Raw genomic sequence first — 25112 nt, 5'->3', positions numbered from 1 at the left:
ACTTCTTTAGGGCTGAAGGTGTCAATAGACGTACTGATGTGCCAGTACAGTGAACTAAAGAAGTATGGTGTTGCTACATTCCAGTACGTGTCTATTGCTAACACCTTCAGCACACAGGCAGCAGTATAGACCGAGTGGCAGATCATTTCATTAATGTGCCCAAATATTACTGCTACGATTACTCGATTCCTGTAATTAAATGTTAATGGTTCAAAGAATGTCGGGCTGAATGGTCGGCCCCCACACATTTTCACTTTACCAAATCTGGCCCTCGTTGCAAAAAGTTTGGCCACCCCTGATATAGATAGACTGCAAGTCAAAGCATTCATGTACATGCTTGAAAACAAGTTACTAAAATAAAGTCTTGGTTTTATAGTTGGTAGGTATGTTTTATTCTTAATTTAGTTATGCCTGTTAACTCATTTATAACAATGTAAAACAATTAAGGAATTGTTTGCTTCAACAGGATCTCTTACTTGAAATGGAAGTTCTGTGCTTTCTGCAAAACTCAATAAAAGATACACTTTTTTGATAAAACAATTAAGTAGCTGGCCAGTCTCCTAGATTAAGGGGCAGATTTATCAAAATCCAAGTTTGTTGAAAAAAAAAAAAACAGGAATGAGGGAAAAAAACACCAACAAAACTTCTGCAACTTTTTATCTGGAATGTTAGCATATTTAAGATAAAAAGTTGCATGCCAATGAGAATCTCATTGTCCCATTCATTTTCAATGAGGCTGAAAATCTGAATTGTTTTAATAAACTGGGAAAATAAATTAATAAAGAGAACATTCCAATTGACTTCTATACAACCTCACCAGCTTTTACTTGCCAAGTTTTTTCTGGCAACTTTTGTGGTTTTATTCTTTAATAGATGGCAACTTTTTTAGTCTACAAAGAATATTCTTGGGAATATTCATACTCGTGTTTTTTCACTGCGTTTTTTCCCTCAAATCGTGAAAAAACCCAACTTGATTTATGATGGCATCCCATAAGTCTTTGATTACAATGTAACCATAGACGTATAACAATAATTCATATTATCTGCACCATAAAAATACAAACTGCATAAATTGAGAGAAACAATGGGTGATTTATATATACTGTTAAATATGAAATTTTAATATTGATAGTTACTGATGATAAAAAGCAGTTGACTGGCCACAAGAAAAGATATGCATGAGAGTGTGTCACAAAACACCACACAGAGTCACGGGATGCTAGGGATGCAGATTTAAAACCACTGGAGAAATGTAATTACTGGTGCTGATGACAGTAGATCCCACACTTGTACAAGACCCCTCTAATATTCACTCCTGATTTGGATATCTCACCCATGTTTCCCCATTTCTGTGAAGCTCACGTTATAAAATCTATAACGTACAGTGACAGATCCTAAAAATGATTTAACTTTCTGTAGTATGTTACTGTTTGCACCTCTATTCTTTTCATCGGGGCAAGGGTTTCTTACTCAGCAGAAAATATGAGCTCATGTAAAGGGTCATTAATCTACACATACATACACATTCATAAATATGAGCTTTTGAATGTCAAATGAGATTTCATCTTCAGGTTAGCTGTATTTTATATTACACAGCTATTATGTGATTGCATTGTTTTAGCATACAATAGCTTAAAATATCCATCACATGTGAAAACTATAATATCATGAAGTCAGCAGACCAAAAGATTGTGGTGAGGGCCTTTCCTGGGGAATCTCCTTCATAACAGAAGCTTATTGTGTTTTCCCCAGACTCATCTTCTAGCTTGAACGTAGGTACTATACTTCCTTTTTCTGAAATGATTCCTTCTTCTTAGTTTTGCAGTTGTGTATTGATGCAGTGTGTGGGGGAACTCATCTTTTTCAGCTTTCTATCAGGTGCAATTAAAAATGTAGAAGCATTTAGAAGAAGGAACACCTTTTCATAGTATTGACTTTATTTACTTAGAGGCACATTTACTTAGTTCGAGTGAAGGAATAGAATAAAAAAAACTTTGAATTTCGAATGATTTTTTTGGCTACTTCAACCATCGAATTGGCTACTTCGACCTTCGACTACGACTTCGACTTTGAATCGAACGATTCAAACTAAAAATTGGTCGACGATTCGACCATTCGATAGTCGAAGCACTGTCTCTTTAAAAAAAAACTTCGACCCCCTACTTCGGCAAGTAAAACCTACCGAGGTGCAATGTTAGTCTGTGGGAAAGGTCCCCATAGGCTTTCTAAGCTTTTTTTGGTTGTAGAAAAATCGATCGATGGATAAAAATCCTTCGAATCATTCGATTTAAATAATTGCGGTAAATCCTTCGACTTCGATATTCGAAGCCGAAGGATTTACCTTCGGCAGTCGAATATCGAGGGTTAATTAAATAAATAGTGTAAAATCTGATGACTTTTATCTCTTTTATTATTCGCAGAGGTCCAGTTTGAAAATCTAGAATCTAGATGCGACCTTTAAAAAGGTTCCCAATGCCAGGGATGGGCAGCTGGTCTAAGTATAAAGAACCATTGATTAAAACATGAAGCTTGGTAATAACGTAATCAATCCTTGATTTAAATGATAAAGGATTAGTTTAATATTGTCTAGATGATTTCAGATCTTATGATAGAGACTATGTTTAATGTAAGCATCTGATATGAGGAAATAGCTAACAACAAGGAGAAGTTGGCAAAAGCAAACAAGGCTCCACCAAGATTGACCTAGTGACTGATGATGTAGAAATACTTGATAACACTTGTTCTTGTTTAGACACATTATGCCATTTAATTAGATCTCATTATTTATAGGGAATTAAATATACTGTAAGCAAGCAGTAGCAACAGAGAGTAAACTGCACTACATTTAAGTGTATTTGAAAGCTGAATTGATATTGAATGGATTCTTCATGAGTTTAGTGATATGTATGTTTTTAATTTCCACACTCTTTTCAATAGATTCTTGCGAACATCATATTTTCCCTAAAATATTTTCAGTTAGAGCCTTCAGACAGACTGTATTGAGTCTTTATATTCATATATTTCTATCAGATATAACCACAGTGATCAACATGCACAACTTGGTAGCACTTGTTTCCCAAAGGTAAATTGCTTTGCATTAATCAGAATTTCTCTAGAATCTGAAGTTAGCATCCAAATGTCTATGCTATGCCATATAGACTAGATAAAATGTATTATACTTTGAGAATTGTGAAGTTGTGGAATCATCTTCCAGGAACAGTTTTACTGGCAAATGCATTGTATGATTTCAGGAAATGGCTGGGTGCGTTTATAGTAACTGAAAATTAGCTACTTGTTTCAATACTCTTAGTTCACAGTTGATGTAGGAACTGGTGTGATGGCCAATGGCCAATATGGAGTCAGTAAAGATTTTTTTTCCCTTTTGGTACCCTTGAGAATTTCTTTACATTCTTCTGGATTAGATAGAAGATAGGTAAGATTTATTTGAGCAAATTAAACTTCATTACCATTGGAATTAATTTTATATGTATGTGAATGCACTGCATATCAAATACATGTAAGGCCATTGGAAATCTATGAGCAAAAGGTCTGGTTGTCATGAGGCTCCTGTAGAGAAGTAGCCAAGCGAAGTAGTTGCGGTACAATACAGGCAAATGTATAGAGAGATAAAGTAATAAATAAGCATTGTGTGATGTACCTTTATTTTTAGCTGAATTATAGTTATCCATAGCCCCACAAGAACAGTAGAATAGAATTGTATGTGTGCCAAAGGTTTAATGCCACCGTTAATCCCATACTACCCAGGGGTTCAAAGTATATTAGTTTCCCCAACACCTGTTGGGTGTTGTGATGCAAATTGGGTTGCCATCTGGCCGGTATTTCACTGGCCTGGCTTGTAAACATTAAATTTTATGCCAAAGTTATTAGTAGGAAAGAAAGAAAAGTGAAATAAAGTACACTGAAATTACAGTGGGTCTCCAGGGTTCATTTTAAGTTGATTTGGAAGTTTTGTGGCTTGATGGGGCCACTACTCTGTTGAGGACACCCTGAAACGTATGGAGTGAGGGACCACCAAAACCTTTTTGATGTAGGAAAGAAAGACAAGAATATAGAATGGCTGGTATTTTTCCATTAAAAGTAGCAACCCTATGTACACCCACTATAGAAATCCCAAATTTAGGCATAATGTAAATCAGATTTACCTGTGGAAGAAGGATTGTAGTTCCATTAGTGTAAATATTAATAGTCATATTCCCACTAAAAATATGTATTCTAAATGAATAGAACACTAAAGCACATTTAAATAATGAAACAACTACAATATTTTGGTTAATGTGTTAAATTGTGGAAGTTATTCATTTTAGCAACTGCTAGAAAAGTAGATTTACATGGAAATTTGCACTTTTGGGACAAAACTTTTCTGAAAGATCTGTCCTGTAGATGTGCAGTAGAATGATAATTCAAAGTCTGTTTAACATGACAGAACTGTTGCACCTAAGCATTTATTGTTTGTAGCATTAGATAAAGGCATATTTACGTAAAACCAGTCTAGGCAGTATGTTTGGTAGATGAAGTCGTCCACCTTCAGAAGCAAAACGATATACCTGAAGTTCTGGTTTATTCTACTGTACCTGGAGTAGAAAATGAAAGCAAGCTGTTTGTATTGTTACAACTTCCAACCCCCAGGAACAAACAAAACAACCCAGGACTCCTCCTTGATTTTATAGGGAAAACAAAATGTAAGATCATGATTAATATTCACAGTAGGAGACATGTTGTTCAAATACAATTGGGGACTATCTAGCTCCTGAGCACAGCTTTATGGTTAAAATATGAGACAAAAACATACTGCATGTTTAACTAGTGGTAGGTTTGTTCGGGGGGGGGCTGCACAGAACCCCTTTTCTAGTAAGCAATTTTTTTGATGTAGATTTTATCTGGCTGGTCCGGTTTTAATGAGCTGATAACCTTATCCAAGAGCTGTGAGACATGAGCAGTTGTTTGGATGAGGAGAATGGAAGTTGAACATAGGGAGAAACAAGTTATAAACTGTAACAGATGGGAAAGACGCATCAAAAAGCAGAATGGGAAAGTTTGATGAAGAAAAATATTTAGTATCCCCAATTTCTAATTAAGCTTAATTAGAATTAAATTATTTTTATAAGAGTATACTCACTGCGTCTTTATTTGGGTCACAAAACGACCCTATGCCGTGCGTCCATATTACTATCTAGTCCACTTGAGGGAAAATATGATCTATTGCTGTCTGCATATACGGCACGTCCGCACTTAATAAACGCAAGGGGTAACCCTGCATAAAGTTCCTTGTGTGCCAGTGTGTTTACCATTTGATGTCATATTGGAGGTCGCCGGACTCCTAGCACTGAGCACCAGGCGTTCTCGTTATCCAATCTCCAGGAGTGTGCTCTGCTTCACTCTTCGTCGCTGTCTGCATATAAGCCCAGAGTCTTACCATCATCAAGCCATCATCAAATGTATTCAGGGCCTTTGTCCTTTAAGTGTTGCCTGACTTAGGCCCTGACATTATAATGGTATGAACAGTGTGTAAGGTAATTTAATTAGGGAGAGAAGTTCATAGTATCTATAATATCCGGTATCAGAGCTAATGCATAGAATGACCACGCCCTTTGGACTCTTTAACCCACCATTTAAATTAGAAAATCAGTCCTACCTGAACTAAAGCATGTCATATCTATGGCTTTCCAGATGTTAGATTTGCAGTTTCCAGCATCCTTAATTTGGCATCTTTAACTGACAAAAGAACACTGAGCATTACGATAGCTGGAACATTGAGGTTTGGCATGCAATCTTGATTTAGAAAACCATCTGCTTTAGACTGTAATTCTTGGCATGATATCCATTCTGCTTATTTGTTCAATTAAACAATTTACCTCTGTGTTTTGGCATTTAAAGAAATAATAAAGATTTGTATAGATTTTTTACTGAATCTTGCCACAAATAATTGCTAATTTGAGACTTGCAAAACTGGTTTGATTGCAGAAAACATGTTTTAATCAGTTTTTTATCATTGTTTTCCTGTGGCATAATATAATCTACTGTACTGCTTTTCAGTATGTAGAGTTACAGAAGGCAAATAAAACAGACCAATAAATCACTAGATTGAATTCTTAATTTGCCTTCCTAAATTATATCTAGTTTCTATTTGTTTTGCAGTGCAGAGCAATATGGGCATGAGTCACCTAACAGTAATATTGAGAGCCTAATAGGTTTCTGTTTTACTTTATAATATGAGTTCATATCTGAGGAAATTGGGCTGAGCAAGATTTGTTCTCTAGAAAGATATTAGTAGTAAGGTTGCCTCCTTAGTACACTTGACTTCAGTGCATCCAAAGTTCAGGCCATAGATTGTACTTGTGGAGAAGATGCAGAAAAATGTAGATTTCATCATACAGAGAGAAGTATTTTGCCCATATCTGCAGATCTGGGTATAATGTACACTTCATTGTAAACATAAAGGAATTATGGCCTTACTGGACACCCTGGATCCTATAGGATAAGTATGGGCTAAGTATAGCACTCAGTGTGTTCACAAAGCATATATAGGGTAGCTACAGACTTCAAAGCAGGCTCTGACAAACTGCAGGTTCCATACTACCAATAGAGTAGCTGTAACCTGTCTACAGGCTTTATGGCACCTGTAGAGTAAATATGGGGCAACTGTAGACTTGCAGACCAGGTATAGACAAACTGAAACCTATTATGCTCATGGAACAGGCATTGAAATCTGTACATTTCATTATACTCATAGAACACCCTTGTGCAAACTGTAGACCTCATTATAACCAATGAGCAGATATGGGCTAAGTATAGACTTCCTTGTGCTCATAGAGCAGGTACAGCCTAACTATACACTAGACCAGGAGTGCCCATACTTTACTATTGCGAGGTCCATTTTTAGTAATGTTATCCCATTATGATCTACATCCATAAAAGCATTGTTAACATTCTGTTCCATGGAAAATATTACTTAAATAATATATTGATTTATTAGAGAATTTATTTTGCTATATTTAACAAACAACTATTTCTTATGTAACCGTAACATAATGAAAAACATGAAACAGGAGGATGATATAGACAAGCTGTTTGTTGACAGTGTTGAGATCTACTGATCACCAGTTAAAGGTCTGGTAGATCCCGATCTACCTTTTGGGCACCCCTGCACTTAACTAAAATAAGTCTGAAAATTATTCACTTTGAATTAAATTCCATAGTAAAAGGAATAAAAAAAATGTGTGCAATGTATCTAAACTATCATAATAATCTGCTATTTCATGTAAAGGCATTAGGGTAATGCATGCTATAAATGGTGACCTAATGCAGTAGTAAAAAAAGCTTTTAGTGCAACTGTTTTGTAATACAGCACACAGAACATTTCTTGTTCCTTCATCATTAAATTGCACACATGAAAACATTGGTGCAGCTCACTGTGTTATTGCTTACTGCATGTACTTATTTCATAATTCTTTAATTCTATTAGAATTATGGCAGTGTAAGTTAATTTGTCTTTTTTTCCTTCCGATCTTCTGCTCTCTCTTGTTTTCTTTTTAATCCCCTTGTTTGGAACTGTATCAGACCTTACCAGTAGCTTGATTAAACAGATAATCCCGAAATCAGTCCAAGGCTGCTAATAGAAAGTTGTCATTTATCATTTGGTTAACTTCAATATGCTGTCATGACCATATCTCTGTGACTGTCCCTTATCATTTTTATCATAGACAAGTAATAGGGGCAGGGTGGCAGTTGATTGGGCCCCACCTCAAGACCAGAAATGCAGAATATTTAAAATATAAATATAAAGTTGTTGAACAGGTATTTCTAGAAGTAAGGAAACCATGCACTCACACCTCCTTGCAAAACTATGATTTGTAACCTTCCCCCAAGCAAAAAAGTCTTTGTGTTTAGATAAATGGCAAAATGTGTAGATTATATGTGTTCCGAGAATAAGAACACTGGTGAAATGCAGCTGTGGAATCTCCCTTGTAAAGTTCTGTTTTTTCCACAATTTCCATCCTTCCCCTGTTGACACAGCTTTTGTTCTCTTTGCTACCCTTCCATTAGAATGTTATCTCCTAAACATATTTATCTTTACACAGTATGTACATTGTTTATAAATACAGTATACTTCATGTATACATTTGTAAACAGTTCATATAAGTAAAAGATTCTTTATTGTAGATGGGATTGACTTACTGCTGAGATGGAAGGAGAAATCTTAATGGGAGAAAGGGAATTTAAAAGACCTGGGTGCTACAAAATCTAATTTCAGAACTGGTATGTAATTCTAGGTAGTTAAAAAGGGGCAGGGTAGACACATTGACCTATAATTGTAATTCAGAAGTACAACTAATTTCACAGTGATGCTATAAACCAGGGTGTCTTAACCTTTTTTTTTTTCAGGAAACCCATATTAGAGTCCTGTAGTGAGTTAGGTACCCACAGGTAAAATGCAGGTATTTTGCTGGTTGTGGGGTAGCATTTACAAATGTGGGTATGGTTGTCAGTGGGTCAGTTGAGTCGGGGATACTGTCATGGGGAAAAAAACATCAGTTAATAGTGCTGTGCCAGCAGAATTTCTGCACTGAAATCCGTTTCTCAAAAGAGCAAACTAATTTTTTAATTTTTTAATATTTAATTTTGAAATGGGGCTAGACATATTGTCAGTTTCCCAGCTGCCCTCAGTCACGTGACTTGTGCTCTGATAAACTTCAGTCACTCTTTACTGCTGTACTGCAAGTTGGAGTATCACCCCCCTCCCTTCCCCCAAGCAGCCTAACAACAGAACAATGGGAAGGTAACCTGATAACAGCTCCCTAACACAAGATAACCGCTGCCTGGTAGATCGAAGAACAGCACTCAGTAGTAAAAGCCAGGTCCCACTGCTACACATACAGTTATATTGAGTAGGAGAAACAGCAGCCTGCTAGAAAGCAGTTCCATCCTAAAGTGCTGGCTCTTTCTAAAAGCAAATGACCAGGCAAAATGGCCTGAGACGACTGCCTCCACACCAATATTACAACTAAAAAAAATACACTTGTTGGTTCAGGAATGAAATGTTATAGTATATATGTAGAGTGAATTATTTGCAGGGTAAACAGTGTAATTTAGAAATAAAAACCACATCATAAAAATCATGACAGAATTCCTTAAAGTTTCAGTTACTTTTTTCTCTCCTTCCCTCGCCTACTGATGTCAATGCCAACCTACAGTGATTCCACTTCTACATCATGATGACATAGTTTTAGGATTTTAGATCCATACAGGTGGATCCACACAGGTTTGTACATAAAATTGGTTTCTCTTAGTCCGTTTGCTCCAGCGGGGAGCATAGGGCCTCAACGACACTCCTCCAACGAACTCGGTTCGCAGCGGTCTTCTTCAGCTGAGCCCATGTCCATCCGGCTGCCTTCATTTCAGCCTCCATGCACCTCCTCCATGTCTGTCTTGGCCGGCCAACTTTTCTTTTCCCTTGTGGGTTCCACTCAAGAGCTTGCCTTGTGATGTTGTCAGAACTTTTTCTGAGGGTGTGGCCTATCCAGCCCCAAAATTGGTTTGAAGGAGGTAATTTAACTTTTTTAAAGGGGCATAATGGAGACCCACCCTAATACACATATGTTAAGAATCCTTGCTTTGATATGTGTTGCTTTAAACAGTATTTTGATGTATATTTTTTTGACAGATTAAAGGTAACAATCTCTACAGAATTTGAGTGTTTGTGTATGAGAGTGCTATGAGATGTACAATTGTATATATTATATGTTAGGGTGAATGCCTAGTTAAAGGGAGGTTTATCTTTAAGTTAACATTTGGTATGTTATAGAATGGCCAAATAAAATTAACTTTTCATAACTTCGTTATTTATTTTATGTGTTTTTTGAATTAATTAATGGACTCTTTCCAGCTTTCAGATCGGGGTCACTGACCCCATCTAAAAACTAAATGCTCAGTAAAGCGAAACATTTATTGTTATGGCTACTTTTTATTACTCATCTTTCTAGTCAGGCCCTCTCCTATTCATATTCCAGTTTCTTTTCAAATCTATTCAAATCAGTGCATGGTTGCTAGAGTAATTTGGACCCTGAAATTGCAGACTCGAGAGCTGCTAAATAAAAACATAACTCACAAATACAAAAAAAATTAAAACCAATTGCAAATTGTGTCAAAATATTAATCATATTTCAAAATATTACTCTCCATGTTGTACTAAAAGTTAACTCAAAGGTGAACAACCACTTTAAAGAATGAATTGCACTGCATAGCAACCCGACACAGTAAATGAGAGAGTATACCTGTGTGATTCACCTGTAATTTTTAAGGTAAGATTACTTATATTAAAAGAAAACTATACCCCCAAACAATGTAGGTCTCTATAAAAAGATATTGCATAAAACATCTCATATGTAAAACCCTGTTTCATGTAAATAAACCATTTTCATAATAATATACTTTTCTAGTAGTATGTGCCATTTGGTAATCATAAATAGAAAATTGCCATTTTAAAAAATAAGGGCAGCCCCCTGGGATCGTACGATTCACTGTGCACACAAACCATACCAACAAACCATACTTGTTAGGTCACATGAGCCAATTAACAGACAGAGATCTGTATTTTGCTTCAACACTTCTTCCTGTTACAGTGAGAGTTGAAGTATTTCTGGTCAGGTGATCTCTGAGACAGCACACAGACCATCACGAAATGGTGGCTCAAGGCAAGAGATATAAAAGGGCAAGATTTACTTAAATATATAGACCAGTTTGGTAAGATTCTTTAATATGCCACTTAATATGATGTAAACAATCTGATGCTAAAGTGTTCATTTTGGGGGGTATAGTTTTCCTTTAAAAGTTGAAATTTAAGTTTGATAATGATAGTATCAGTTTCTGCAATCATTGTTTTAATATATATATTATGTATATACAGTATATTCTTTTTGAATTTTAGGAGCATATTGTACAGACAAGGAAGCCAAAATGCAAATGTGATTTATTCTAGCTGTATTGTAAAGCATGCAATTAGTGATTTATGGTTGGAATGACCCAAAAACCCTCTAGATCTGCTGGTTAACATATTCACAGTACTGATGTGCGAGCCGGCCCGATACCAGCAGGTTTGCCCGCGGGTCGGTCTGGTTCGGGCAAACCTCGCAACCCCCATTTGTGGGTCGCCCCCGCCACCTTGCACTGCCAGATTCCGACTTTTGGTTTTATAGCCACGTGCCTGCTTGCCCTGCCACTTTTGTGCCATCATCGTCGGGGCTGGGCAGCACGGGTCTATAAATAGACTCGGGTGGGCCCGGGTAGAGGGAGGCCAAGTCCGGGTCGGGTCTTACCCTGACCCACACATCACTAATGCACAGGGGTGTGGGTGGGTTGCAGATGAGAATTCCGAAAGATGCCTCTCTTCTTTATTGATGTCACTACAAATCCTGGCCTTTCCCTATTTAGTAACATCATAAGGTATATGTATCAACCTGGATTTATAAACATGGCAAAGTTTAGAGGTGTGGTCAAGATGTAACAAGACATGGTCAGGATGTAACGGGGCATGGCCAGAGAAATCACTTCTGGGATTCTAAATAATCTAAATAAAATCCAAATATCTGCACATAATAATAATAATAATAATAACTTTGCTCAGTATTGGCAGAAAGAAATGTTCTATGATTCAGAGATGTGAATGGTTTTATCTACCAATCTCTCATGTCATCCCAGTACATGCGTTACTGAACTAGACTGTCTGGTTGGCAGGTTCTAAAACCACCACCTCTATCAGATTTTCAAAAACGAAAGCATTTTTTATGCAATTTAAGCCTTATATTAATCTCTGTTGCTTTGTGATTGTTGATACTGAATTGATCATTCCACACAATGGTCTAGATTGTATTAAAATATTATTGTTGTGCTTATAGAAGTAGAGCTTCACTGTTAGAACCCAAAATAAAAATCTGAGGTTTTAAGGGGGATTCTCAAGTGGCACGCAACCACTAAAAACAAACCAAAAAAAAACCACTGTAATTTCTGATCTTAACTTGCCCTTTAAAGTCTAAAATCTTTACAGGTGAGAGACAGGGAAGGATGGATCAAAAAATGTGTATGGGTTGACAGTTCTTTGATAATTGTGGTGGTTTGTTTTTTCTGAGTAGACTGGGTACAGCTAGCATTTCTTTAGTAGAAATAGTAATATTTTTTGTCTTTGCAAGTATTTTATTATATACAGATAGTTTAGGAGACTTTAGTTGCAGTGAGCAAAGCATTTTAGGGTCGTATGTCAGCAATGCATATTCTACTCATACTACTGGTTCGGGATGTCATTTCAGACGGCTCACGCTTCAGTTCCAGATTTGATGTTTTCCTGTGGCATATCATGGTTCATAAGCCAGTCAGTGTTAATTAAATGAGAATGTTCAGTAGCTGTATTCTTCGGTTAAACTTAATTTATGATATAACATTCAAGAAAGCAAGATCTTCAGAATTAGTTTTTGTTGAATTGCTTTGGGGAAATCATTCCTGTCTGTGTCACACTGTGTATGCCTGTTGGTTAATGATTGCCCAGTGTGGAATGAAGAGTGCATTTGACTTTTCCAGAAACCCATTTTGCTGGTAAATGAAAACCTCCTCAGATAAAATGTGCAATTCTAATATTTCCTATATTAAGCTCCTAATTAAAGAATGACAGCTTTATATCTGTGCCATTCTAGGACTTTTTATTTCCAGAGTGAGAGTATGCATGTGTGTCACTTTCTCTGTCCTACTGTTTTCTGACAGTTTTGGAGCACAATACTTTTTTGCTGACATGGAAACATTGCTATTTAGCTGCTCACCAGTTTTAAAGCAAACATCTTATTGGTTGCTATGGATTTATGCACCTGTGCAACATAGTACCTTTTATTACTGTATATATAAGTAGTATGCTGAACACAGGGCTCTTTCTTCTTCATAGAAGAGTGTAAGGTGCTTTCCCCATTGGGGTAGTGGGGTGCAAAATTTACCCTTTTACTTATGAATCCTAGTATGCTGTTAAACAAAATGGCACATAACAAAAACATAGACCAAATATCACTAGTAATTTATCAGCGTGTTTCTGCACAATTTATCTTGCATATAGTTTAGACCATAAATAGCACTCTTCACCCAGTTTAGCTCATAAGCATGCTAGCCAGTTTAGGAGTCAGAACATGATTCTCTTAAGACAACTTTTGAATGCCAGTATTATGTGTATTTCTTTAATTCACTTGTGGCATGTAAAAGAATGCTTGTGATGATAGATAAGTTTTACCGAAAGCTTTTAAAATAAAAAAAGTAGGAAGGACAAGTAGTGATCGTTGCTGTGCCTAGCAAGTAAAGCTTTCTTCGCTGCATTTTAGACAAGGATTCAATGCCCAGGAAGTGAAAAGACGATTAATAAAGGCATTTCTGAGTAGGCCACTTATGTGCTGGCTGCATTCCCACTTGCCCGAGGTACAAAAGGCAAAAAGCAGATTGTCAGTTTGACAGATGAAAGTAAGAAGTGTAGGCTAAAGGGCCCTCTGTTCCTTATAAGTGGTTTAAAGGATAAGTAAGACTTTTACTTTAAAATCCCCTAAAAGACTCTAAAAAGCCCCCAGAATAAGATACCCTTTTCCCTGCACCCAATCTCATGTAATTTCTAAATCACAAGCAGTTCAATTGCAGCTCATGTCAGCCAATTCTTGGTCTAGTGTAAAGATAGTCAAATAGGTGTCTACTGATTGCTGCCACTGCTCCAATGGAAACCAATAATGCATGTGCAACAGTCTTCACAGTCAAAAAGAGAAAGAGAGCTCAAAAAAGAGGAGAGAGCTTCACACTAGACCAGGAACTAGCTGAAATAAGCTGCTTGTGATTTAGAAACAACACGAGACTGAATGCAGGGAGGAAGGTTTGTTATTCTGGGCACTGTTTAGAGTATTAAGGTTTACTTATTCTTTAAGTAAATAAATGTGTCCAAATTATGTCCATAAACAAGCTCAGGGCCACAAATCAGATATATTTTATGTTTAGTATTCTAGCTGTAACTAGATCATGTAAAGGGGTGGTTCACCTTTAAGGCAACTTTTAGTATGTTATAGAATGGCCAGTGCTAAGCAACTTTCCAATTGTTTTTCGTTATTTATTTTTTATAGTTATTTGCCTTTTTCTTCTGGCTCTTTGCAGCTTTCAAATGGGCGTCGCTGACTCCCTTCTAAAAAGCAAATGCTCTGTAAGGCTAGAAATGTATTGCTATTGCTACTTGATATTCCTGACCTTTCTATTCAGTTCCTCCTATTCATATTCCAGACTCTTATTGAAATCAGTGCATAGTTGCTAGGTGAATTTGCACCCTAGCAACCATATTAGTTAAAATGCAAATTGAGGAGCTGCTGAATAAAAAGTTGAATAACTCAAAAACCACAAATAATAAAGAATGAAAACCAATCTGGTTGCTAGAGTCCAAATTACCCTTAGGGCGGAAACAAGGTAAATAATTCAATTGTTGCATCGTGTAGAAGCATTGATGCGACACGACTTTCGGATGCAGACGCTGCACGCTGCGCGCTGCGTCTGCATCCGACAGTGGTGTCACGTCGCATCAACAATGCGACACGATCTGATACTGCCATTACTTACCTTGTTTCTGTTGCATCCGACGTGATGCCTGCGATTTTGCGCAGTGTGTCGGATCGCTGCTGAATCGGCCATGTAGTCCTGCCCTTAGCAAACATGCATTGATTTGAATAGAATAGGAAGGTGAGTGATAAAAGTAGCCTTAAGGCTCTTGCTGACCAGCGGTTGAAGCTGCGCTCCCCTGTGTTCTGTTTTTCTGCGTTCAGCCGAAGGGGAGCGCAGGAATAGATGCATTTAGCTTTTTTTCAATGGGGCTGTACTCACACAGGCGCGTGTAGGCGCCAAACGCACGTTGAGACGCAACATGCTGCATTTTTCCTGCGTTCAGCGCCTACACGCACCTGTGTGAGTACAGCCCCATTGAAAAAAGCTAAATGCGTCTATTCCTGCGCTCCCCTGCGGCTGAACGCAGAAAAACGGAACACAGGGGAGCGCAGCTTCAACCGCTCATCAGTAAGAGCCCTTACAGAGCATTTGTTTTTGATGACCCCGAATTTCGAAAGCTAGAAGGATTCAGAATAAGAAGGCAAATAATTCAAAAACTGTAAAAAAAAATAAATAAATAATGAAGACCATCTGAAAAATTAGTTAGAAGTCTTAGCTTTTCTATAACATACTAAAAAATTACTTAAAGTTGAACCTATTCTTTAAAGCTAGTTGATGATTGGCTTGTATGGTTTCCTGGCTCGCAGAAAATTAGGGGCAGACACAATTATTCAACACAGAGTAGTACTGTCCAGTCTGTCCCCGAGACTATGAAAAGATTCTCAATATAGTATGCCTTATATCTTTCTATGTTATACAAACGGATTTTCTTTCTATCTTTCTATATTCTATTAACGGATTTTGTACTACCTAATTTTCATATGTTGTATTGTTTATTAAACTAATAAAAAAAAAAAAAGGCTAGGTAATCCATCAACTTTTTATGTAGTTGTCGGGGTCACCGGCTCTATAGCAAAAAAACAAATCATTTGTCAGGGTTTAATTTTGATGTGACTCTTTCGAATTGCTAATCTTTATTTTAAGGCCTTTTCCTGTTCTTTCATTGTGACTTTCTAATTGCAGGCAGACTACTAGGGCAATTATGGACTAACAACTAGACAGTTGATGTTGCCTTAGGTTGTTGCCTGCACGTAAATTGCTCTCAGGCAAAACATCCAAAAATACTTTCCCATTGAATTGTATTGTAATCATTCTATGTCTACCAGTGCACTTGCTCTGTTGTACAAAAAAAAAACAGATTGCCATGAGTAATGTGTTTTACTTGTAGAGATCTGAAAATTAGACAAGGGAAAGGCATTTTCAGGAGATTTGTTGTCCGTAGTAGAGCGGATTTACCATGGGTGACAAATTTCCTTGTCTGCCAGTACCATATGAGTATGAGTAGCCTGAATAATTTTATGTTTGTTAAAATATATTATCTGACACACAGATTGCCAGTTTGTACAGATTCTCCTGGAAGGATGCCACATCCTAGATGGAATTAATTGTCCTGCATAGCTTTGTGTCATCGTCAAACATAGATACACTACTTTCAACATAAATGTCTGACTACCAATTTGCTGCATCTTACAATACAAGTACATTTGTCTGACATTATCTGCCCATCATTAAACCATCCTGATTAGTATTTATAAAGCAAATTTGCACTCAGTGCGTAATTACTGGTGAGCGAGCCTTGGTGCAGTATGTGAGCCACCTGGTCTCCTTCCCTCTGGAAGCAACGCCCACACTCCTTCAGACACGTGAGCACACAAACGTCTCTGCAGTTTCTCTAGTAATAAGTCGCCATTGTGTTGCTTGTGGGCACCAAGGGGGTGGGGGCCCTGATGCAATTGCACTCCCAGTAGTTACACCTTTGTTTTCACTAAATAACCTTATTTACAAATGTGGTACTTTGAGCAAATTTATACAAATGACCATGGTTTTTACCGACAATGCAGCATTTCTTTTAGAATTCCTGCATAGAAGTCAACACACAGTGGGGCAGTAACCCATAGCAACTAGTAATTAGCTTTTTCAGCCAGCTAAAAGTTGTACACTGAAAACAATCATCTGACTGGTTGTCATGGGTTGTAGTCAGGAGCAAATTTGCCCACTGTTAACAAATGAACCCCAGTAAATTGCACCAATCACAACTTGCATACGCCAATATGGATGCAAATTGGTGTCCATTTTTACAATAACTTAAGCTTTAGCATTTGATCTGCTTGGTGCAAGTATGTTGCTATTGATAAAATGTGCATCAATTCATGTTGATTGTAATAACTTTACCACTGCAATGGATGGCATTGTACAAATGGCATCTTGGGATATCGCCTTACACATCTGGCCCTTGACTTACTCACTTGCTCAAAGTTATATCTGTCATGTCTGCTAAACACTGTCTTTTTTTTATATAGATAAATATTGAGACTGATTCTATTCTGTGAGAAAACCTGCAGATTTCCTGATAATGCAATATTTGATGAGATAAACCAGGAGTGCTTATACTTTACTAATTTGAGGTCTACTTTGAGTGATGTTATCCCATTATAGCATTGCTAGCATTCTGAACCATGGAAACTATTACTTAGATATTATATTGATTTATGAGAGAATTTAAATTTATATCTAACAAACAACTATTTCTTATGTAATCTGAATGAAAAGCATGAAACAGGAGGGTGATTTAGACAAGCTGTTTGTTGACAGTATCTTGAGATCTACTGATCACCAGCTAAAGGTCTACTGGTAGATCCCGATCTAGCTTTTGTGCACGCCTTAGATAAACCATACATTGTACTAATTAAAAAAGCTAAAATCTATGGGTTTTTTTAAGAAATCACCTAATATTTTCCTTTATCTATGGCAAAGGTACTCCAAATATGCCCCCCCCAAGGGCTTTTGTGTCCCCTTGTCAGAAGTGTGTGGCGGCATTATATTGAGTATGATTTTATGTTGATGTATATTATATGCACTCGTTTTGGAAATATGCAAAATGTTACATTTTGTTGTTAGTTAAAGGGGTGGTTCACCTTGAAGTTAACTTTTAGTATGTTATAGAATGGTTAAGTCTAAGAACTTCCATATTTAATTTTTATAGTTTATATTTCCAGTTTTCAAATGGGAGTCACTGACAATTGCCTTGCCTTGCTACAAACATAGTGTTATTAATAGTTTTTATTTCTCATCTTTCTATTCAGGCCCTATCTTATTCATATTCCAGTCTCTTATTCAAATCAGTGCATTATTGCTAGGGTAATTTGGACCCTAGTAACCAGATTGCCGAAATTGCAAACTGGAGGGCTGCTGAATAAAAAGCTATACAACTCAAAAACCACAAATAATAAAAAATGGCAGATTGTCTCAGAATATCACTTTTTACATCATACTAAAAGTCAATTTAAAGGTGAACATCCCCTTTAAACTGATTACGATGTAGGTCATTTATTTACCTAGATTCTCAATCCCTTGGTTCAAATTAATTCTACTGCCTTTAATCTAGATTGTGCACCACCAATCACCTGTTAATACTTATTTTTTATTTGGGGAGGCCCAGTTATCAAAGTCCGAATTTTTCGCAATATTTTCTGAAAACAACTCTGACCAAATCCGTACAGGTTTTTTCTCCTTATTTATCAATAAACTTTTCCGAAACTAATTTTATGAATTTTTCAGATTTTCCACCCAAAAACTTTTTTTTCAGATTTTTTCCAGAAAATCATGAACTGTTCAGATTATTGTACGAAACCCAGTGCAGATCAAAATATCTTTGGGACTTCTCCCGTTGCTTATATGCAACCTCGGCAGGTCTGAGATGCCTTATTTTCAGATTTGGACGTTTTCCATCCTCGGGTATAATAAATCTGGGGAAATTTGTGAGTTTTTTTACCACTAAAAACGTAAAAAATTTTGGCATTCGGTGTTTAGTAAATAACCCCCTTAGTGAAGCTTTAGTTAAAAAAAGGTGCAAGATTAAAAAAAAAAAAACTGCCTGATATTTAATAGGCTCTCAATGCAAAAAAGTGCAAAGGTTAAAGAAATATTTTTACTCCATAGTGTTAGACAAGGACATTGTCCAAATAACTTCAAAAAAAAGGTCAATAACACTGACTGTAAATGGTCTGAGACATTGACCTATGGCAAGCAAGGTGCTGATGAGGGTGACTAACCATTTCAAGCAACCCAAAGGCTTGGAGAAGGATGACAGGCTGAGGCTAATGCTTTTAGACTTTTGTACATATTTATGTATTAGTTCTATATCTAGAAAATGCCACTGGGACATAAGAGGAAAGGGCTCCCAGGATTAGCATTTCAGTAGCATGTCGGCAGTTCTTGAGCACTCTATTAATACATTAGCCGGCTACAAAAGAAGGGAGGTCTGGGATGAACCAGCTGACTGGCAGAGGGGGAGGAGGATGTCGGACAACAGGTGGTCTTGAGACATGCTGGTGGAGGCACTGCTCAGAGCAAACATGTCACACACTGATGAGCAATGGTCTGCGTCGTCCCTGCATATTCATGTGAGTTCTGAAACCAGCAGCTCAGTGTGCCCGTAGCAACAGACAGCCATGGCAGTGAGGCATGAGCTTGGGAAGACAATAAGGAGAATTGCACGTCTCTTCTTCTGGTTCCCAAAGACACTGAGCATCACCAGGGGGAGGAAACTGAAGCTGCTGTGGAGGACTGCTGGTAAGAACCTGTGATGCATCAGGTTGCTAAATTCTCTTTGCCTTTTGGTAAGCGCGGCGTGCATGCTGCATTATGGGCAGTAGTGATGTCTTCCTGCATAGTGAGGGAAGGTTGCAGCAGTGTGCCTGCAATACATTGCCTAGCCTTGCACACAATGGAGATGAGCTTTCTGCTTAGGCTTTTTTTGGTTTAGATGGAATATATTCCATTCAGTGTGTCTGGCTGACACTGCAGCACTGCTAGCAATAAGCACTGTCTGGGCTGCTTTCTGTGTTACTTATACCATTGATGCAGATGGATCAGCAATGCAGTGTGCTGTGCTTGTCAAACATGGAAATGGCATCTCCGCATTAGGTATGTAATATATTACGTGTTCAATAAGGACATATTTGCTAAATGCAAGGTGACTATTATAGCTTGATGGATAATGCTAATTATATTTGGCTAATGAACAGCTTTTTATTTGCATTTATTACTACTTGTCATTGAACAAGCTGATCAATATAAAGGTGCTGTACTGTGCATTTTTGCTGCCTTCATTGAGAAACTGCAATAACCTATGGTAGGGTGTTGACTGCTAAGAACCACTAGGGCACCCAGCATATTCAATGTTTTAGAAGGAAGCCACAACAAATTTGTCAGATGCTTATCTTTTTAATATAAATTAGATGGGAAGTAAGAATAGCACTTCAAGTGTTTTAATGCTCATTGGTATCTAATTAAAATCATTTCTTTTTGTCTAAACACTTTCCTTTTTCAGTATTGTACATGCTGGTCACATACACTGCAGCAAAATACTGGAAATTATTTTATTTGGAATAGCGATTTTTGTATTGAATATTTTCAAAATCCACATCAGCATCTGTTAGCTCAACTGACCTGAGGGAGCATTTGCCCTGAAACTAAGCATTCAGCACTTGGCATCGGGAGAAAAAAATATGAAGCATGGTAGGATACGGACATGCTTCTCTTGCACTTATTGATTATCTGCTGTGGTGTGCTCTATTGATGTCCCTAGGTCATGAATCCCAAGCTGGACAAATCCCTGCTCTAATTCATACATGAAATGGGAAGACCTGTTAGCCTGTTGAGAGCCACGCATGTGCTTTGCATTAGTTAAAGGGAAAACTTAAAGGGATAATACATTGGTCTAAAAAACTGGGAATTGGGATGAAACCTATGTCCTTGCTCATGTTGTTATGCTGTCCTGCACATAAGGTACAATAAATGAGATTGCAAGCTCTGCAGGTATTCTGTGAGATACTCTATTGTCAGATGTTTAAACCCTGTGCATTACAGAACAAGACAGAGGTGAATCCATCAAAAGCATTGTGTCTGGGATCAATCTGTATAAATTATGATAGAGAGCACTATAGTTTGTCCTATTTTTCTCATGCAGTTTTACACTATATGAGTGTCCCAGGCTCCAGCTATTACCACCAACCTGCATTTGTCTTCTATTCAAGTAGTACCAGGAAAATGTAATATAGTTAATATAGTTAAGGCAATCCTTTAGATTTTCAGAGCTGGGAGAAAGGGGCTGTAGTACTAATATGTCACTTATTACTATTATCCATTAATAAGTCCAATAACTTTTTTGGCCTATTGTGTTTTTTTTTATTTAAAAGCTACAATTAGTAATAAAGTCTCATTTGGCTGATATGTTCGTAAAGTGTTATTTTGTGTTCCGTCAGTATTTCTCTTTTCTGAATTAACCCACCTTATGTCGATGTCTCTGTTCTACGCACCTTTGAGGAAGCACAACGTATGTTGTAGAAGTTGTGCAACATATTTACATTTTTAATGATATAAAAATACACACTAAAACTTAAAGAGGAACTGTCGCCTTCTACCAAAATAACATAAATCTCATATATTTTTCAAGATTTGTACCTGTTTTATAAACACTATTGTCAGTCATCCAGGACAGTCCCTGCCACTATGCCATTGGCATACAATCCCTCCCTGTGAGGATAGTTAATTTGCAGTGTGGCTGTTGAAAATGGATGGCCCCGGTGCTTTACAGACATTGCTAGTGCTAGGCTACTAGCAAGGTCACAACTCTAGTTGTTTGTGCTGCCGAGGCTTTCCTTTTGCAGTATCTTCGCTTCTTTATATTTTGTAATCCAGTGTAATTTTTTTCATACAGACATATACCTTATTTGTGATAGCAACCAAAGGATCCTTGGTCTATTCTTATTGAAATTGCAAGTTCAGGCTATGTATGCTTTAGGCACCCTAGAGTCGTTTATTACTGCTGCTTCTCAGGAAAATGTTATACATGATATAAATACTCATTACCATTAAACTTAGAAACCAGGCATTGTCACACTCACATAGCACGGTTAGGGTTGCCACCTGGCTGGTATTTAACCTGCCTGGCCGGTAAAAATGATAGTTTATCCCAACGTTATTAATAGGAAAAAAAGATAAAATATATAGAAAATACTGTATTTTTTTTCAGAAAAGGTGGCATTCCTAAATACGGTATCAGTAGGTCAATAAGCTGTAGAACTAGAAGGGCTGACTATTTACCATGTGCAGCAAATCCATAGACATTTAACAGATCATATAGTTGAATAGACAAACAGTGATGTGTTATTGGGCATACTAATACCAACACAATCTAATTAATAAACAAGTTTGGAATCCTATTATTGTGTCCTTTATTTGGCAATACTCAAAATAGCATTATAAACATTCTGCGAAATATACATATAATAAAGTTAAAAATACAAGGGGCAAATTCAAGTGAGTCTTTCCTTATACCTTATTGTAATTTAAATTCCTGCTACACAGGCATGATCTTTCAAGCAATTTATGGGTTATAGTTCAACAGCATGCAACAAAGGGACCCACTACCGTGCTTATGTGTAATATAAAGTTCCTACTCCACAGCCATGATCCTTCAAACATGAGTTGTGAGTTATAGTTCAATAGTTTATATTAGAACTTAGAAAGGTGCCAGCACAATTTGTGAAATATCCCCTGATGATTGTTCCATGTGGGGAAATGATGATGATTAATTTAGCCAGTAGTTCTCCAATTCTGTTCAGTTCTGGGGAGAATGTTTTAATAATGCGCATGTGGAGGTACATGTAGCAAATAATTTGGTTTAAATAAACATTTTTTTACTGTTTACGGGCAAATACCTTATTAGCCCTTGATTTTATTCCAGATGTAATGGAACCTTTGGCTATCTATTAGGGATGAAAAGCAGGGGGTATAAAATGGAAACAGATCCAAAAATCCTGGGAGACATAGAAGGGGCCATAACTGATTCTAAATGTTGGATATAAAATAGATCTTCTCCAATGTTTGTTGAGGGTAGTAGCAATAAAAAAAAATCCTCTCAGACCTAGTACCCCAGTTATGCTACTGCTGGAAGGTGTATTTCAACAAAAGCTGGAGGGCTATAGATTGGACACCCCCCACTATAACAGCATTTCAACCCATGCACTGACTGCTTTGTTAATGAGAATGCTCTGGCAGAATGGAACTTGCAAAACAACATCCTTCACAAGGCTTGTCACATTGTAATTTGCCCACAAAAGTTGTAATTAACTGCTCTTTGTTCCCAGATATACATAACCATTAGAGGAATAGAATAAAATCCAGAAAGAGAAAAAATACTTTTATTTGCATTCCCAAAATAAAAATCAGCCTACTCTCGATGAGTTAGTAGATTTTTTTTAACAGGCCCATATACACAGTTTTAAAGTCAGAAGATATTGTAATACATGTCACAAAGTTAGTAGCAGGTCTAGTAACCATTAGCAACAAACTGATATCGAGAATTTTGTTACATTGTGCCCTAGGTGTCCTTTAAAAGTGTGTTTCCTGCTGCCACGTGCTTGTACCTTCCATGTAAAATATATATCAGGCATGGGTAACTGAAGCTTTTGGCTCCTGGGGGCATGCATGCAGTAGTAACATTTACAACCTCTGGAAGACTGCTTTCTATAAATGACCTAAATAATGCTGTTTGCTCTGATTAATTCCCAAAATGTCTGTCAATCCCCCCATTAAGATTTGGACGCATGTTTTAGGGCATCTGAATTGGGAAACTCTATGTTACGTGTAAGGAATTACAGCATTAGCAGATAAATTCTCCTGAATCCCCTTACAGACATTAATCATGTTGGCCTATATAACTATGTTGTGTATAAGCAGTCCTGAAATCTAGTGCAGCCTGCTCTCTATTTGCAGAAAATGACCTGTGCTATCACATCAGGCTGCATACATTATGCAGCCTAAATTTGCTATGAATCTAGGACTTCAAGGGAATTAACCCTTTATGTTGTGCAAACATAAAGGGACATGTGCTGGCCAAGAGGTCCCCTCTAAAACTGTTGTTCTGTTTATGTTAGGGTTGTCTTACACTCAGCCATCCAGTCTTGTAGAGCTGTATAGCCTTTAGCACCTACCCAGCAGCTGGATGGAGAATAAAAAGGAAAATAAAGACATAGTCATAAGAAGTAGCCATGCATGTATCAGACTCTATCTACTGTTGCATGTCTTATATATATAATGTATTGGTGTAAATTAAATTTACAAATTAGTTACCAAAACCAAGTGTTTATTTATTACTTTAGAGTGTATCAATGGGCATATTTCTTATACCATGAGGGCAAAACCTTTGACATTACAAGTGTGGTTGCAGTTACGCAACTTTAGTTGTTGCAGGAAAAAATGCCATCCATTAAAGGTACTTACATCTACAGCTGCTCCTAGCACTTCTGCATAGTTGTGCATGGTACTACTACTTCTGCTCCATCTCCTTGCACACAGTGTGCCTGTTGTCACAGGGGAACCATGAAGCTATAGATTATCCACAGTGGTCTGCACCAATAGACAAAGTAAAGGTGTGCCTAAAAAAATCACACTTTTTGCATACTTTTTGACACAGAGCGCTGGACATTCACGGGAGATTTTCAGTGTAATTAAATCTGATTTGTAGTGTAGCACGCATGCAACTGTACTAGTTTTAATGCATCGGCTGCAGTTGCGTCAGGTGCACTATCATCTAATGTCCAACAACAAATTGGGAAAAATACTGCATTGTGGGTAAAAAGCATGCTGACTTGCTCCTGAAATTCCACTTTGCACATTGCACCGGCATAATTGCAAAAGGGACCTGACGTATGAGCCGCGATTTCCCTCGGCCCATTGATGGCATCTGAGAGGGAACGCCCAGCATAGACTTAGCTCATAAGTCTTTGGTTTATGGTGGTGCAGTAAATTAATTCTAGTACTGCAGGTGCCTTTAGAGGAATTAGGGGATGATGGGAAATGTAGTTCAGCAACAAACTGTGCATTCCTTAGCTGTAAAACAAACTTTCTGCATGTACTATCCTGTCAGAGAGAATTGACACACCTTTGTTTATGATTTAATTGATGTCCCTAGTAATGTGTTTGTGGTTTACTTTATAACCCGTTTTTTTATATATATGATTTGATGCCTTTTGATTTTTTATCATACTCCTATTTATGTGCACTGGAGTTAAAAAAGACCAGTGGGTAGAAAGAGGGAACAACTGTATACAGTCAGATGACACGTGCTTTAGTATATTTCCCTGCCTGTAGCTAGCAACTGCTGAAGCAGAAACAGTAGGTGCAATACATTCTGCTGAGTTCTTTTATCATAGGCCATTTTGCTCACTATTTTCTCTGGGGCAAATGGTTTATTAGCAAAATCAACAACAATAAATTTGGAATTTACTGATTGCTGCAGGAACTCTCTATGTTTGTATCAGATGCTGCCTGACACTTATCTGCTCCTGTTTTGTCTTCACGTGGCAGTGTAGCAA

The 25112-nt window shown here is 37.3% G+C and overlaps 1 protein-coding gene across 3 annotated transcripts in view; it reads left to right on the top strand.

The window, feature by feature from the left end:
* Positions 1–25112, top strand: part of rassf3.L (Ras association (RalGDS/AF-6) domain family member 3 L homeolog) — a 94271-nt gene that overhangs the window by 3695 nt on the left and 65464 nt on the right. The window contains exon 1 of one of the 3 annotated variants that reach the window (XM_041586323.1): positions 19051–19302. The exons of 1 other annotated variant lie outside the window; for it this stretch is intronic. In XM_041586323.1, the coding sequence (XP_041442257.1) occupies positions 19182–19302 (121 nt within the window). In that variant the 5' untranslated portion in view covers positions 19051–19181. Of the gene's footprint in view, positions 1–19050; positions 19303–19592; positions 19657–25112 lie in introns of those variants that run through there. One more of the 3 variants, XM_041586325.1, reaches the window with a different exon arrangement.

Source organism: Xenopus laevis, chromosome 3L (assembly GCF_017654675.1).
Source record: "Xenopus laevis strain J_2021 chromosome 3L, Xenopus_laevis_v10.1, whole genome shotgun sequence".
Taxonomy (NCBI): domain Eukaryota; kingdom Metazoa; phylum Chordata; class Amphibia; order Anura; family Pipidae; genus Xenopus; species Xenopus laevis.
This window is presented reverse-complemented; position numbering and strand designations above follow the sequence as displayed.